The 13,735-nt window shown below is 38.3% G+C and overlaps 1 protein-coding gene across 1 annotated transcript; it reads left to right on the top strand.

Moving 5' to 3' along the window:
- Positions 1–659: 659 nt before the first annotated feature.
- Positions 660–12,545, top strand: LOC143914567 (uncharacterized). Its single transcript, XM_077434835.1, has 6 exons — positions 660–1,067; positions 4,884–5,074; positions 5,156–5,232; positions 5,302–5,508; positions 5,594–5,679; positions 5,764–12,545. Exons 2-6 carry the CDS (start codon positions 4,902–4,904, stop codon positions 12,250–12,252), a joined length of 7,032 nt encoding a protein of 2,343 aa, XP_077290961.1. The 5' UTR covers positions 660–1,067; positions 4,884–4,901; the 3' UTR covers positions 12,253–12,545.
- Positions 12,546–13,735: the final 1,190 nt, after the last annotated feature.

Below are 13,735 nucleotides of genomic sequence, written 5' to 3' on the forward strand. Positions count from 1 at the left end.
TACCGTTTACCATGCACCCTTTTTTTATCTTTCGACTTAAGATCTTTCGATTTTCGATCTTTGCCTTCCGATATTTGCGTTTTCGGGAGTTACACATTCGGGCCCATGAGGTAGACCCGTGTGAGTGTATGTACATATAGTGCTGTCAACTTAAACTGGTCTTACCACTAAGGCCACTAAAACGATACACTACCAAAAGTTGTGTTTATTTAAATTACAGTTGATTATAATTAACAAAAATATATTTGATAATATTTCATCAGTATATCTTTGTGGAATACAATAAATTTCAACTAGATGCTATTACTATTTAACAAATAGTTGAAAAAATAAGAATTTTCGAGTTGAGACGTACCCACATCGATACGGGAGGGTTAAAGGTTTGTTCATACCTATCCAGCACGACCCGAATCCTGCAAGTATCCTGCAAGTACGGATAGTATTCTTTGGCACATTATATGGACGTATTCATACTCCATCCGCGCATGCGCATTGACGCATTCATGCGCGTCCATATATAATGTACTAAAGAATACTGTCCGTATTTGCAGAATACTTGCAGGATTCGGGTCGTGCTAGATAGGTATGAACAGATCTTTAATTAGTAAAAAAAAGGAGAACATGTTCTCTTAAAAAGATACCTGTTGGCAGCCCTAGCCATTCGTCAAAAATAAAACTCATCATTTAACATTAACACTGACCATTTATGTTTAAATTCAGACCATTTATTCTGACTAATATTAAAATATTAGTTTAGTGGTGAGGTGAGGTGAGGTGAGGTGGGGTGGCGAGCAGTAGTCGTCAGTCGCTGTCGTCGGCGTCTGGCGCAGTTCGGCGAGGCGGCGCGGTTCGGAGCGGCTGTGAGCCGTTTAGCTCTTCGGCGATTTGCCGGCCGCTGGCCATCGTTCCAAGCAGACTCCTCGACTGTGGACACCTTCCCAGGGCTGACTCCTCACTGACGATCACGATCACGGGACACCTCCCACCTCCCACCTCCCACTAGGCAACTGGCAACCGGAAGCCGACTCCCCGACTCCCCGACTCGCCGACTCGCCGCCATCGCAGAGGTGAGACATCACTCGACTACGAAACATCGGAGACCTGTCATCCTTCATCCTTCATCCTTCATCCGTCATCCATCATCTGTCTCCCATTTCCCGTCTCCGTCGCCATTCGTCAACACCACCAACACCACCAACACCGACACCAACACCACCATCCGTCAACTCTTATCAGCCCTCTCTGGCGTCTTCGGCCTTTCCCCGCGACCCTTTCGCCCTTTCACATAACCTCAAAATCGTCACCTGACACTCGAACAGCTCGAACCTCACCTGTCAAATGTCTCCTACGTTCCATACGTTCCACTATTCATTTTTGACAACGTCGACTCTATCCATTATCCCCTCTTTCTCGTGGCGAATGACTAAATAAAATATGTGATTGTGCAAAAAAGATCCAATCCACGTCGACTGCAGTTGTGATTCCCTCAAGTCGTGCATATGCCGAGCCGTTGGCATCTCTTGTGCAGTTTGGATTCGTGTTGTAACACTTGATCTGCATACTGTAACTTCTTTGTTGTGATGTCAACTTTTTAAAGCTGTTGAACATTTTCACAAGTTATCGTTATGATGTTTTGTGATCGTGCGAAATTCGAAATCAGTATCGATCACTGATCATGTTTGCATCATCTAGAAATATGTGCTCGTGTGTATTTTGGAGATTTTTTTGAACATCGTTAGTCCTATCGAGCTGAAACTTGGTATCCATTACTGAAATACTTATCGATATGACATCATTTTTTATCTCACCTTATATGGGTCATCTTTGTTTTTTAAATTTTTGTATTCAATTATCTCCTAAATCGCTCAACTAATCGGAATGAAACTTTTTTACATGTAATATATACGATAAATTAGTATTAATAATAGTTTTACCTGAAACGTAAGTATTACTTTTAACTGTAGAGAATCGAAGTTTTTTATGTTTTTCTCAAAAGTATTTTCAGTGTATTGAACTGAAACTTCATATCTAGGAGTTTTGCTTAACACCAAGTAAAATATAAAATTCAATGAAAATCTGTCAACCGTTAGTGGCAATTTACTATTGTTCGATTTTTTTCTCGGAATATTAAAAACAAATATTATGATTATGATCATCACTGTGCTAAGTTGAACTTTATCACTCCAATTTAAAATGTCTCGATTGCTTTGTTATTATATTTAAAAAATAATTATAATTGTACAATTGCAATATTTTACCTTAACACTTTGTGATCGGGTAGGTCGCGCGGCCGCCTGAAAGGCGAAAGCGGGCATGTTTTCGCGATATTGCGGTTTACTCTCAATACTCGCTAAAATCCGTATAACTCTCGAAGTTCTCATTGTATTTAAATAAAATTTTTGATTTGTACTCACCAGTATCTGCAGATTATATTTATGAACACCACAACACAAAAAAGTTTTATTTTCACTTGTAAATACGTATTGTTTTATAGTTTTAAAGTTTTAATTAAAAAATGGCTTATAACATAAATAATAGTTCTATACAATGTTTAAAAATGATAATTAATAGTTTACGCGTGTATGATATCTATCAAAGCAGGTACCTTTATGAAGTGGAACGTTACAGAACTCGCAAAAGTATCGGGTTTCACTGCGTTTCTTTTGTGCGGTACACACACGACATAGTCGAGTTGGATATTTTTTTGTGCCGCTTGTCATTATGGGCCGTAATTTATGACTTCGTAAATCCATAGATAATCTTAGGGGATGGTCCTTTGTCGGTGCACGCTTCATTGGTACTGGTGCTGGTGCAGGTGCATTGTCTGCAAGTGGCATTGGTGTATTACTAGTACTACAATGTGCTACTGGATCGATGGTATCATTTATGATTTGTTGGTTTATCCAACTCCGTGCTACAGCTAACAAAAACAATTTGTATTTAATTTTTTTTGAGTTCATGGTATTGTAAACTCTATATGAATTGAAGAGAGCACAATTCATTAGGTACATGACCGTTCTCTTTGTCCATTTCGTCGTTTTACGTAATATGGAAAAGTATGATAAATATTGGTCTGCACGATCCACCCCCTTCATGTATTTGTTGTATTCTGTAATGCAATTTGGTTTCATTATCTTTTCTCCAGTTTTTATATTTATTTTTTTCGTTACGGCAAATTGAGCAGAATGAATGGTGGAAATCATTCTTACGTCCTTTTTGGACTTCCACACTTGAAGAAGAATATCCTTTTTTCTACGGAAAGTCATTTCATTCTTTTTTAGTTTTACGACCCGTAAATCTGCTGGAAGACCTCTATTGACTCTAATTGTTCCACAAATTCGAATTTTTTTAGTCAGCAGGAATATACTCACATTGACACTATTATAAAAATTGTCCATGTAAACATGATGCCATAAGTTCAAATGCGGAGTAAGCACCGATGTTATCGTATTTATTAGTGATTTTCCAGTAGCTGAATAAATTTCAAAATTGCTGATATATCCGCTGACAGCTTCGCAAACCATTCGAACTAAAATGCCGTATTTTGTTAGTTTTCCGGCATTATACACACGAAAAGCCAGTCTGCCTCTCCACGGTATCATGGCTTCGTCTAGAGACAGTTCTTGTGTCGGCTTATACACAGTATTAAATTTTTCAATAAAATAGTCGATTATGGGTTGAACTTTGACTAATCTTCCAGAAGTTGCATTTATTTCCTCGTTATTTGAAAAATGCCACGCTCTCCATATTTGGCGAAATCTGTCTCTAGACATAACGGTTGCAAAGAACGGGGTCTCCAGCATCGGATCTTTTATCCAATAATCATCCCTTTTTTCTTTTTTTATATGGCCCATTAGCAAAATTAGGCCTAAAAACTTTTTTAGTTCCAACAACGTAACATCTTTCCACTTCAGAGATTTTTTTAAATCTTTAAATTTGTCGATGTTTTGACGATGGTACCTGTTCGATTCGTTCACCATAAATAATAAAATATCATCCCCAATGAACAATTTTGTAACGTCACTAACATTTTCACTATCATTGGGGAAGATTTTGATTCCAGTGCTGCCCAAAAATGTTTCTAACACTGGCACGGTATCACGGTGTGACCACGACATGTTTTCAAAATCACTTTCATCATCCGATTCCGAATCACTTGAAACATGCCGCAATAAACGAGGTCTTTTAGGACAAAAACTTTCTGATGATGAATCGCTATCACAATCTTCAATATCACTTTCACCGTTTATTGAATTATTATCGGCAAATATTTCATCCTGATCATCAGCTCGAGAAGCCATTTTTACGGATTAAAAATTTAAATTCACGAAAGCGACCAAAAGAACCGAAAAGGTCAGCGTTTCACGGTAAACTACATCTGGATTTAATTTTGGGGTGAAATAGGAAGAAACAAGGGAAAGATTGAAAAAAATGGGTGTGACAAATTTGAAACACATGTTACGAGTTTAAATGGTTCCACGAGAAAAAATATATAGAACAGGTTCCGATTTTATCATTTGTATATGAAGTATGTATCCAGCTAAAGAGATGTCGTTGATTAAAAATATTTTAAGTACACGAGTTTCCTCGTAACCCGAAGTCCAAGAGCAGACTACGTGAACACGAGAATTCTCGCGACCCGCCATCAAGCGCTGGGTACTCAAACACGAGAATTCTCGTGACCCGATCACAAAGTGTTAAATAAACCTTGTAATAAATATAGGAATCGTTATGTTTTCGAAATGAAATATAATTTTTAAATATGATTGCATCTATCGGTCCATTGTTTACATTTGGAAATAGTTATCCCATAAGTCTTTAGCTTGTGGTTAATTTCATCATTAAAAATGTCACGATGTCTTGATTTGTATGTTTTGTTTCAGATATGAAATAATAAAGTTATGTGTGAACAAACAGAAGTGACGTATTTGGACGGAGATGTGGTTTGGGTCAAGTTGGGCAATTGTTGGTGGCCTGGCGAAGTTTGGGGTTTTGACAGATTGCCGCCTGGTTTACTCAAATCGTTCCGGAAACTTCCCATAGCTGTAGTGAAGTTTTTTCAAGAAGAAGCGTTGTACGTATTTCAATAAAATTAATAATGTATATATTCAATCATGTATGTAATTTTTTAATGAAAATAAATAATTCCTTTTAGTGAATATGTGAAAAATTTAAATCTTATCTATAAATATAATTGCGCCCGTAAACATGAGTTCATCAAAAAAGGATTGGGTAAGTTTTATTTCTACTGATTGTGCAATTGATTAAATGAAATTAAATAATGTACCGTTTTATTTTTAGACCTATTCAGGTCCAAACACACTCATATGGATAAATTTCCTGAAGATGTGTGTACAGCCGAACGTCGAACCGACGGAAACCCTGATATCATTACTGATGATGAATTTTTACCGAAAAAGAAAGAAAGCTATGCTAACATATTTGGAACGCCGAGTGATTCTTCTAGTCCATTAAAAAAAATGCATGGCAAAAGAGGTAGACCTCCATGTAAGTATAATTGATCAGTAAACATGTACATATAATATATATTTATCATATAGGCCTTTACAATAATTTGATTTATTTTTTCTAGCCTCTAAATGGACTAAAAAATTCAACACTGGAGCATCTACATCTTTGAGTGACACACCCAAAGTGAATCGTCAAAGATTTGTCAAAGTAAGTTCTCCTTTGACTTCAGAATACTCAATGAAATGCTAGTCATTTGCATTAGACGTAATGAATAAATCTTTTTGTTTCTAGAATTCTGATTACAAGGCGCGCATTCTAGTTCAACCGAATAATTCAAATGTAAATGAGAAATCTAATCAATTTGAGACTTCCAATGACTCGTCAAACGTATCTATGGAATTGGGATTGGACGAGGAGAGTCCAAAGAAGTTACCGCAGAGAGAATACACTTCCCCAGCACAACCAAATAGCGTAATTCACACTTGTCCCACGTGCAATTTCACTTCGACTCGATTAAATGTTATAATATTGCATAACAAGTCACACAGCGCTAGTTCTGCTACCTATTACACACCTGTAAAAAAGCCCAAAGCGAGGTCACCTTTGCTGAAGGAAAAATCTAAGAGCGAAAACTTGCCATCTGTCTGTGTCGATGAAAACAATGATTTTTCTAATCGAAGGAAAAGAAGTGCTAAAGTTGAACATAGTCCGGTGCGATCGAAGATACCCCACGATGATTCCCCGTCAAGCGGACGCTTATCGGCAAATTCTAAATTAAAATCAAAAGAAAAAACCATATGCCCCCCGAAAAAGAAACTGAAAGTAAAAGAAAAAGAATCTAAAAAGCCAAAAACGGATGTTGAAATTAAAAATTCACTCTTAGCTGACTGGAGTGAAGATAGCAATGACGAATCTATGGATATATTGGCCTCTCTTAAATTGACGGAAAATCAGAATACATCCACCATTTCAGTAGACAAAAGTGTAGAACAAGATGCTAGCAATTTATCTGATGAAAAGTCACCTGTAAAGGTTGATAGAAATAGTATTGATAAGTCTGAGAGTGGTCCAATTAAACCGGTTAAAAGTGATGAAACACCCAAAACTGAAAAACGAGAACAGGCGTCGTGTTTCGATTTTGAAGAGGATGAAGACTTGCAAATTGAGAGGCTCGATCGGAAAATTCCTAGACTTTCAATCAAATCGGACGAGTCGAAAAAATCTTTAGAATCGATCATATCTGATTCGGGAAATGATACTGCTCTTAAAAGTATTTCCGGAGATACAGTTCCTTCGGAGAGTGATAACCTGGATTTGGATTCAGAAGTAAACAACCTATTAAAAGAAACTGTATTGCCAGATCTCCCGTCGTTACCGACCAATTCAAATTTTCAGAAAAGCAAGGTTGTCAAGGTTCCAGATAAAGAAAAAGATAGTGATTCACAGTATGTTTTTAAAACGAAAACATTTTTTAGAAGTAGGCACTCTAGGAGTCAAGATGCAATCGAAAAATACGTCGCAGACAATACAAGTACTGACAAACCACCTACTTATATGGAAGAAGCTATAGATCCTGAAAAGTCCAATGATGTAAATCTAGAGTCGTCTACCAAAAATCAATATGATGTGACTGTCGATGATGTTACTATTCCCGAATTGACGGATCCAATCAAAGTGACAAAATATACTCCCAAGTTAGAGTTTAAGAAAATGAAAGCTCTCAATAAACATAAGCTATCGTCGCAAGATAACAATTTAAAAAGTCCCCAAATAGAAGCAACCGAGAGCTTTGACAATTTTTGCGATAATTTGAATGCAAAAGCCATTACTATTGATGAAAATATAAGTATATCGAAAGAAAAAGATGATAAATCTCCAAAGAGTGAATCAAAAGATACTGAATCAAATTCTTGCGACAGTCCAGTTACTAAAAATACTGTCGAAATTACACCAACTGAATCTGATGTCCAAATTGCAGAAGCTCTTATCAATCTCCCTTGTTCAAATGTAAATTCAGCTGATGAAAAATCAACTGAAATTGTAATTCCATCTTTGAGCGCTGAAACAGAAATGAAGTGTGATGAAAATATCACCTCCACAATAGACAAATCTAGTGAAGTTGAACCACCAAAGGATATAGATATGCAACTTGAGCGTCAGGAATTGAAAAGCCCAACTAAACCCGACGCCGTTTCATCTTCGGATCCTTCCACCGAATCCCCCAAATTATTTCAAATATTAGAAGAATCAAATAATCCGATGGGTACACTTACACCGTCGAAAGTTGTAAAATCTCAAGGGAAAGAGAAAATTTTAAATTTTGACGTCGACTCATCTACGCCCAGAACAACGGAGACCCAGAAAATTATGATTAGAAGAAAAGCGAATTTAAATTCGAACAGTTTTGGAAGTAATGAATTTAGTGATTCCTCACAAGAATTAATCTTGTCTAGCAAACCGAAATGGAGCGAGGATGGCGTCCAAACTTTTACCATTGAAGGTGCGAGTGGGGCTAATTCAGATAAGTTGGATCCTAAGCTCAAACAGGTCATTCAAAAATCGCCCAAACACCATACAACGGCATCTACTGATATTGTATCTCATTCAAACGAAAAGCAATTGAATATCGGTAGTGCCGTTGAATCCACCGATTCGTTTGTAATTAAAGAAACTAACCATTCTTTAAGTACAATTGAAGTTCTGAAATCGGAATCCATAACAACCGTTGAAAAGGCTTCAGAAAGGTTATCGCCGATGATGAAAAGTATCGACTCGTCTCCAATGAAAATGATCATTGAGTCTTCTCCCACAAGGAAGGCTATTGAATCACCCTTGAAAAGACCTAAAATCATATTAAAATCCGTGGTCGAAAAGTCAGCCAGTCCTAATATTTTATCCAGATCTGTCAAAGCCAAAACGATGAAGCATTTGCTGTTGATAGACAAGAGTAAAAATGAAAAGCATATGCTGAACTCACAACCAGATAATAGCACTCAAAATTTCCAATTCGTAGACGATTTTATGAAGCAAAACATATCACCACAGGCACAAACCCAAAAGATTATTATTAGTTCTGGAAAATTACCCGGAGGAAAGAAGACTCAAAAGATTGTGTTGAACGCTCTACCCAAAGGACAGCTTTCGAAGTCTGAAATCGGAAAACCGGAGTCGTTCTCTCCCCAAAGCACCAATATAAAGCACAAAACTAGCAGTATGAAAAGCAACCAACCGAAAATCGATATAGAATCGCCAGCTGGAAATGCTTATATGATACTCACAAATTCGCAAGGAGTTCAGTCAAAAATTGTCCTGACCCCAGAACACCAAAAACTCTTATTTCCAAAAACAAAAATCACAAGCTCAACCACAATTGTAACATCTACTATTAATTCGCACAAAGCCTCCGCTGTGTCTACACCGACTGGTAAAATCAAGGAACCCTCGAGCAATTTGGCCAATAACGAGCCTCAACATTATACGCAATCGGTCAATGTTGTACCGAAACAAAAAGGTACAATATTAAATTCTAAAGGTCAAATAGTCATGTCTGGAAACAGTAGCAAGCGGACCATCCTTACGACGATGCCCGGACAAGCTATACTCACATCCAAAGGTCAAATAATCGCACCGCAATCCAGCATCATTACGTCGTCTGCCAAGCTAACGACTAATTTGAACAAGGCAACAACATTAATAACGTCCAATAGTCAAACGGTGCACTCGACGAAAGTGGTCCAATCACAAAAGATGTCCAATCGAGGAGAAATTCATCCGTCTCTGAATAAGGATAAAACGTCTGGTGCGTCGGCGAAGGCTTCTAAAGTCACCAGTCAGTCTACAACTTACATGCAGGGGCAGATAAAAGATCCTGCTCTGTTGCTAGCGCAAAAATCTGGCTCGAATGTCATGCGTTTAACGGCAGCGCAGTTTGAGCATTTGACCAAGACGGGTCAGTTGATACAAAAGTCTCCTATGCAGAAAAATTCCAATTCACAAAATAAAGTGCCTTCTGGAAAAGTGCAAAATCAACGATATATTTTGCAGAGGTTTGTCGGCGGCAAGCCGCCGACTGAAGTTTTTGATAGTAAGTTAGATGTAAAACGTACAGATGTAGAGTTTGCGAGCGGTAAACATAAAATGGAGGCAACAAAACCCTCCACAGACGTTCCCCCTTTAGCTCCTATTCATTCTGAGAATGTTTCGGGTGTGCACACGAAACAGAAGTTCATCATTTCGGCAAACGAAGCCGAGAAGTTATTCGATCTGGTCGATAATAAAGCGTTTGACTCGGACGATTCAAACATGTTTGAAAATCTTGATAAATTAATACCCGCCACTATCATTCCAACGCGCAAACGAGATACGGCAACTAGTGACGTAGCTCGAATAGATAGAAAACCTCAAATTCAATCCAAGGTGGAGGTCACCAAAGAAGTTGTTTCTGTTAAACCCAAAGAAGCTGAAAGTCTCAGTGCTGTAGTTGAAGATAGTCAAGTGTTGTCCGAAAACTCACTAAGTGACTCTCAGAATCTGTTAGCAATACCGGGGGAAAACTTTGGTGGACCACCTAATTCCTTCTTTTTGTGTGTAGAAGAGAACGGCACTTTAACGCCTGTCAATAATCAACCGTTAGTTTTAGAAAATAATCAACTAGTACCAATGGCAATCACTTCTCCGTTAGAAGCAGACCCGGCCCTAATAGCTTCCACATCCGAGTTGCCTAATGTTTTAAAAGAGGCTCCGGTTATGGAATCGTCGCAAGTTTTAGAATTGCCGGTGGAGCAAGCTCAACGAAGTATTTTACTCAATACTGGAGATCAACAGCTATTGATCGATCATCAGACGTTTTTGAGTTTGCTCGCTGGCGATGGACAGCAATTGGTCACGGCTGATGGGCAAAATCTAGTGTTGCAAGGCGGGACCCAACAGTTACTGTCTGCTTTAGCCGGCAGTCCTGAGTTTGCAAATTTGCTCACAAGCGGCCAACAAATATTGCTGAACGCAACTGGAGACGCTCAACAGGACGGAACTCCCGGCGAACAGCAAATTATCATCACAGCTGGAGCTGAAGGCCTCAACTTTCCGTCGGACGTACAGCCGAATGTGAATCAAGATATTTTAGCGGCGGCACTGGCGAGCACCGATGTGTTCCAACCGGAATCCCTCATACACGAAACCATGAATATTTCGACGGGCGCTGAAAGTATTATGATGGAGATTGATTCGTTGAGTCCCAAGATTCAAAATGTTGCAAATCCCACGGTTCACAGCAACGTCTTCGAGACGAGCTCCACCCTCAACCAGCCGATTATGTCTCCGTTGGAACATCCAACTAAAAAGAGAGTAGATGAGAATTCTACTGGCGCTGGATTGTTGGCGATGGCTAACAATCCGAAAATTATACCAAAAAATTTAGAAGATAGTTTAGCCGTTATCGGAGTGGCCACTACCAATGTCCCCACCTCGCTAGAATTGCCAATCACCGTGACAAATCCAAGAATTGCCGCTAAGACGACGAGTCCACTCAGCCTTTCTTGTAGTACTGTGTATCAATCGGGGTTGTTGAATAGCTCTATAGTGTCGCCTGGAATGAGTATTTTTGAATCGGAACCACCTCCAAATACGATTGCCTTGACTGAAATCACAACTATGGATTATCAAGATAGTCTGGTGGAGGAAAAGATTCAAGTCGTCGAAGATATACCACAGCCTGAACAAAACGAGAAGGAATTGGAGAAATCTTTCGACGATAAAGTGTCGCTTAGTACAAATGACGAAGACGAGGAATCCTGTAAAAAGTCAGATCCAGACAAAGAGCATGATGCTGAAATCGATTCCGATCAATCTAAACAGCCGGTTGGTGCATCTTCGATGCCTTGTCTTGACGAATCGACTTCTGAAAGCTATTCCGAAGAACCAAGTAATCAAATCGAAACTAAAACATACTCACCTATATCTATGCCTATTTTAACAGATGACACAAGCGAACGAATGCCCATTGACACGGCTGATGTTTCTTTAAAAGAACACCAGGATGTTTCCGAGTGTTCCAAAGATTTAGATGAGAATACTTCGAAATCTATAGAAGGCGAAGAACTAGTTGCCGAATTGGTCCAAGAAGAAGTACCCAATGAAGATTTATCTAATGGGAGCAATGTAAGTATAGAAAAAGACATTAACTTAACGAATACAGAAGTCATCAAAAACGAAGATCTCCAAGAGGCTAACAGCGAAATATGCATCCAAGCGTTGAACTCATGCGACAAAGAAACATCAGATACTAACAATGTAGCCGATGAACCCATGTCGCCGCACATCGACCCTGAAGCTGAAGAGATATGTGCGGAGACGCCTCCAGATTTCACTCAAAACAATTCGCCGATGCGCTACGACGACCACGATATCGAGGAAGAGTCGATGATACCGAACGTAGCCGAGGAGAATAGTATACCGGACCATGTACAAGAGGACTCAACCGTTTCTCTGACGTCGGATATTGTCGCCGTGCCTGATTCCACGTCGTCCAGCCTGGATACCACATTCGAGCCGCCTACGAGCTTAGTTGTTTTTTCAGAGTCTTCTTCCGACGATTCTAACGAAATTCCGATACAGCCAACGATATCCGTATCTCATCACATGGTGCAAAACTTTTCATCGCTGCTGAACAGTGCAGACGACAAATTGGACGATTGTAGTGATAGAGAGACTAAACTGTGTGAGAACTATGATAACCACGAAGAGACGGCTACTGTCGATTGCGAGATGGAAGGTGAAAGATAGAATCGTCTCGACGAGTTATTGCGATGAAAATACATGTACATACTAATTGATAATATATTTGAATCGTTAAGTGATTGAATTGAGTTACGATCAGTTTAAAAAGCTTTTTTTTGTAATTCAAAATTAATTTAGACTGCATTTTTTTTAATCTTCTTAAGATTAGCCATAGTCATAGATTTAAAGAGAAAAAAATTTGTAAAATATATGTATGTTGATTTCTGAATACATATTATATGTAAAAGTATATTAAAAATATATTATTATTACGCATCTGTTAATAAGCCAATCTAAACAGAATGAAAATAAAGAAAAATTTAAACAATACGTCCTGTATTTTCATTGATATTTATTCTACATAAGGTACACGATGATGAACTACATATTTGAAAATATATATATATATATACACCGGCAGTCACATAAAACGGAACGCTTGTGAATTTTACGACTTCGAGGCCATTAAAGGATTATCCCTTTATGTGTAGGGTTTTTAACGACCAAATATTCTAAATATGATTGTTTTCTAAGATTTGAGTTCAGTTTAGTGTGGGTTTTCAAGGAGAAAGCATCAAATTCGAATTTTCACACGTCAACATGAAAAAACGAGCTCAGTTATCATTGCAGAAGAGTGTAAAAATCGCGACATTGGCGAGTTCAGGATTTTCCTTTCGGTCAATTTCCAAGAAAACGGGATGTTCTATATCGACTGTTTCGAGATTACTGGAAAAAAAAAGAGAATCTGGAAGTTTTGATCGTAAGAAGGGGACCGGACTGAAAAGATGCACATCGGAGAGGCAAGACCGTGTAATAACCAGATTATCTTTACAGCAGCGATTCAAAACTGCTGTAGGATTAAGAACAGATGCATCTTCACAATTTTCCATGGAAATCAGCGACTCAACAGTAAGAAGGCGACTCAGAGAAGCTTAACTGTACGGTCGGAAAGCTGCAAAAAACCCATTACTAACCAAGAGAATGAAAAACAATCGATTGGAATGGGCGAAAGCACATGAAAATTGGAGTCCATCAGATTGCCAATGAGTGATACTTTCCGACGAATCAAAGTTTAACCTCTATAGTCCTGATGGTTTTCCGTATGTCCGAAGGAAAGTTGGCGAAAGGTATAATGAAAATTGTACCCTTAAAACTGTTAAGGATCTTCCAAGTCAAATGGTCTGGGGATGCTTTTCGTACCATAACATTGGACAATTGGAGTTTCTACAAGGTGCCATCGATGGAAAAAAATATAAAAAAATTTTAGAAGAAAGCTTTGTCCCATCGATGGAAAACCACCTTTCATATTCCGATGATATAATTTTTCAAGATGACTCTGCCCCTTGTCATCGAGCTAAATTGGTGAGTATTCATTTTATTTGATAGCATTGAATATAAATTATAAAATTTCAATCAAAAAACTGAATTTTTTTTTTTACTTTTTTTTAAGTTCGGGACTATTTACAAGAAATGGGTGTAAAGACACTAC

This window comes from Arctopsyche grandis, chromosome 1 (genome assembly GCF_051622035.1).
Source record: "Arctopsyche grandis isolate Sample6627 chromosome 1, ASM5162203v2, whole genome shotgun sequence".
In the NCBI taxonomy this organism is placed as follows: domain Eukaryota; kingdom Metazoa; phylum Arthropoda; class Insecta; order Trichoptera; family Hydropsychidae; genus Arctopsyche; species Arctopsyche grandis.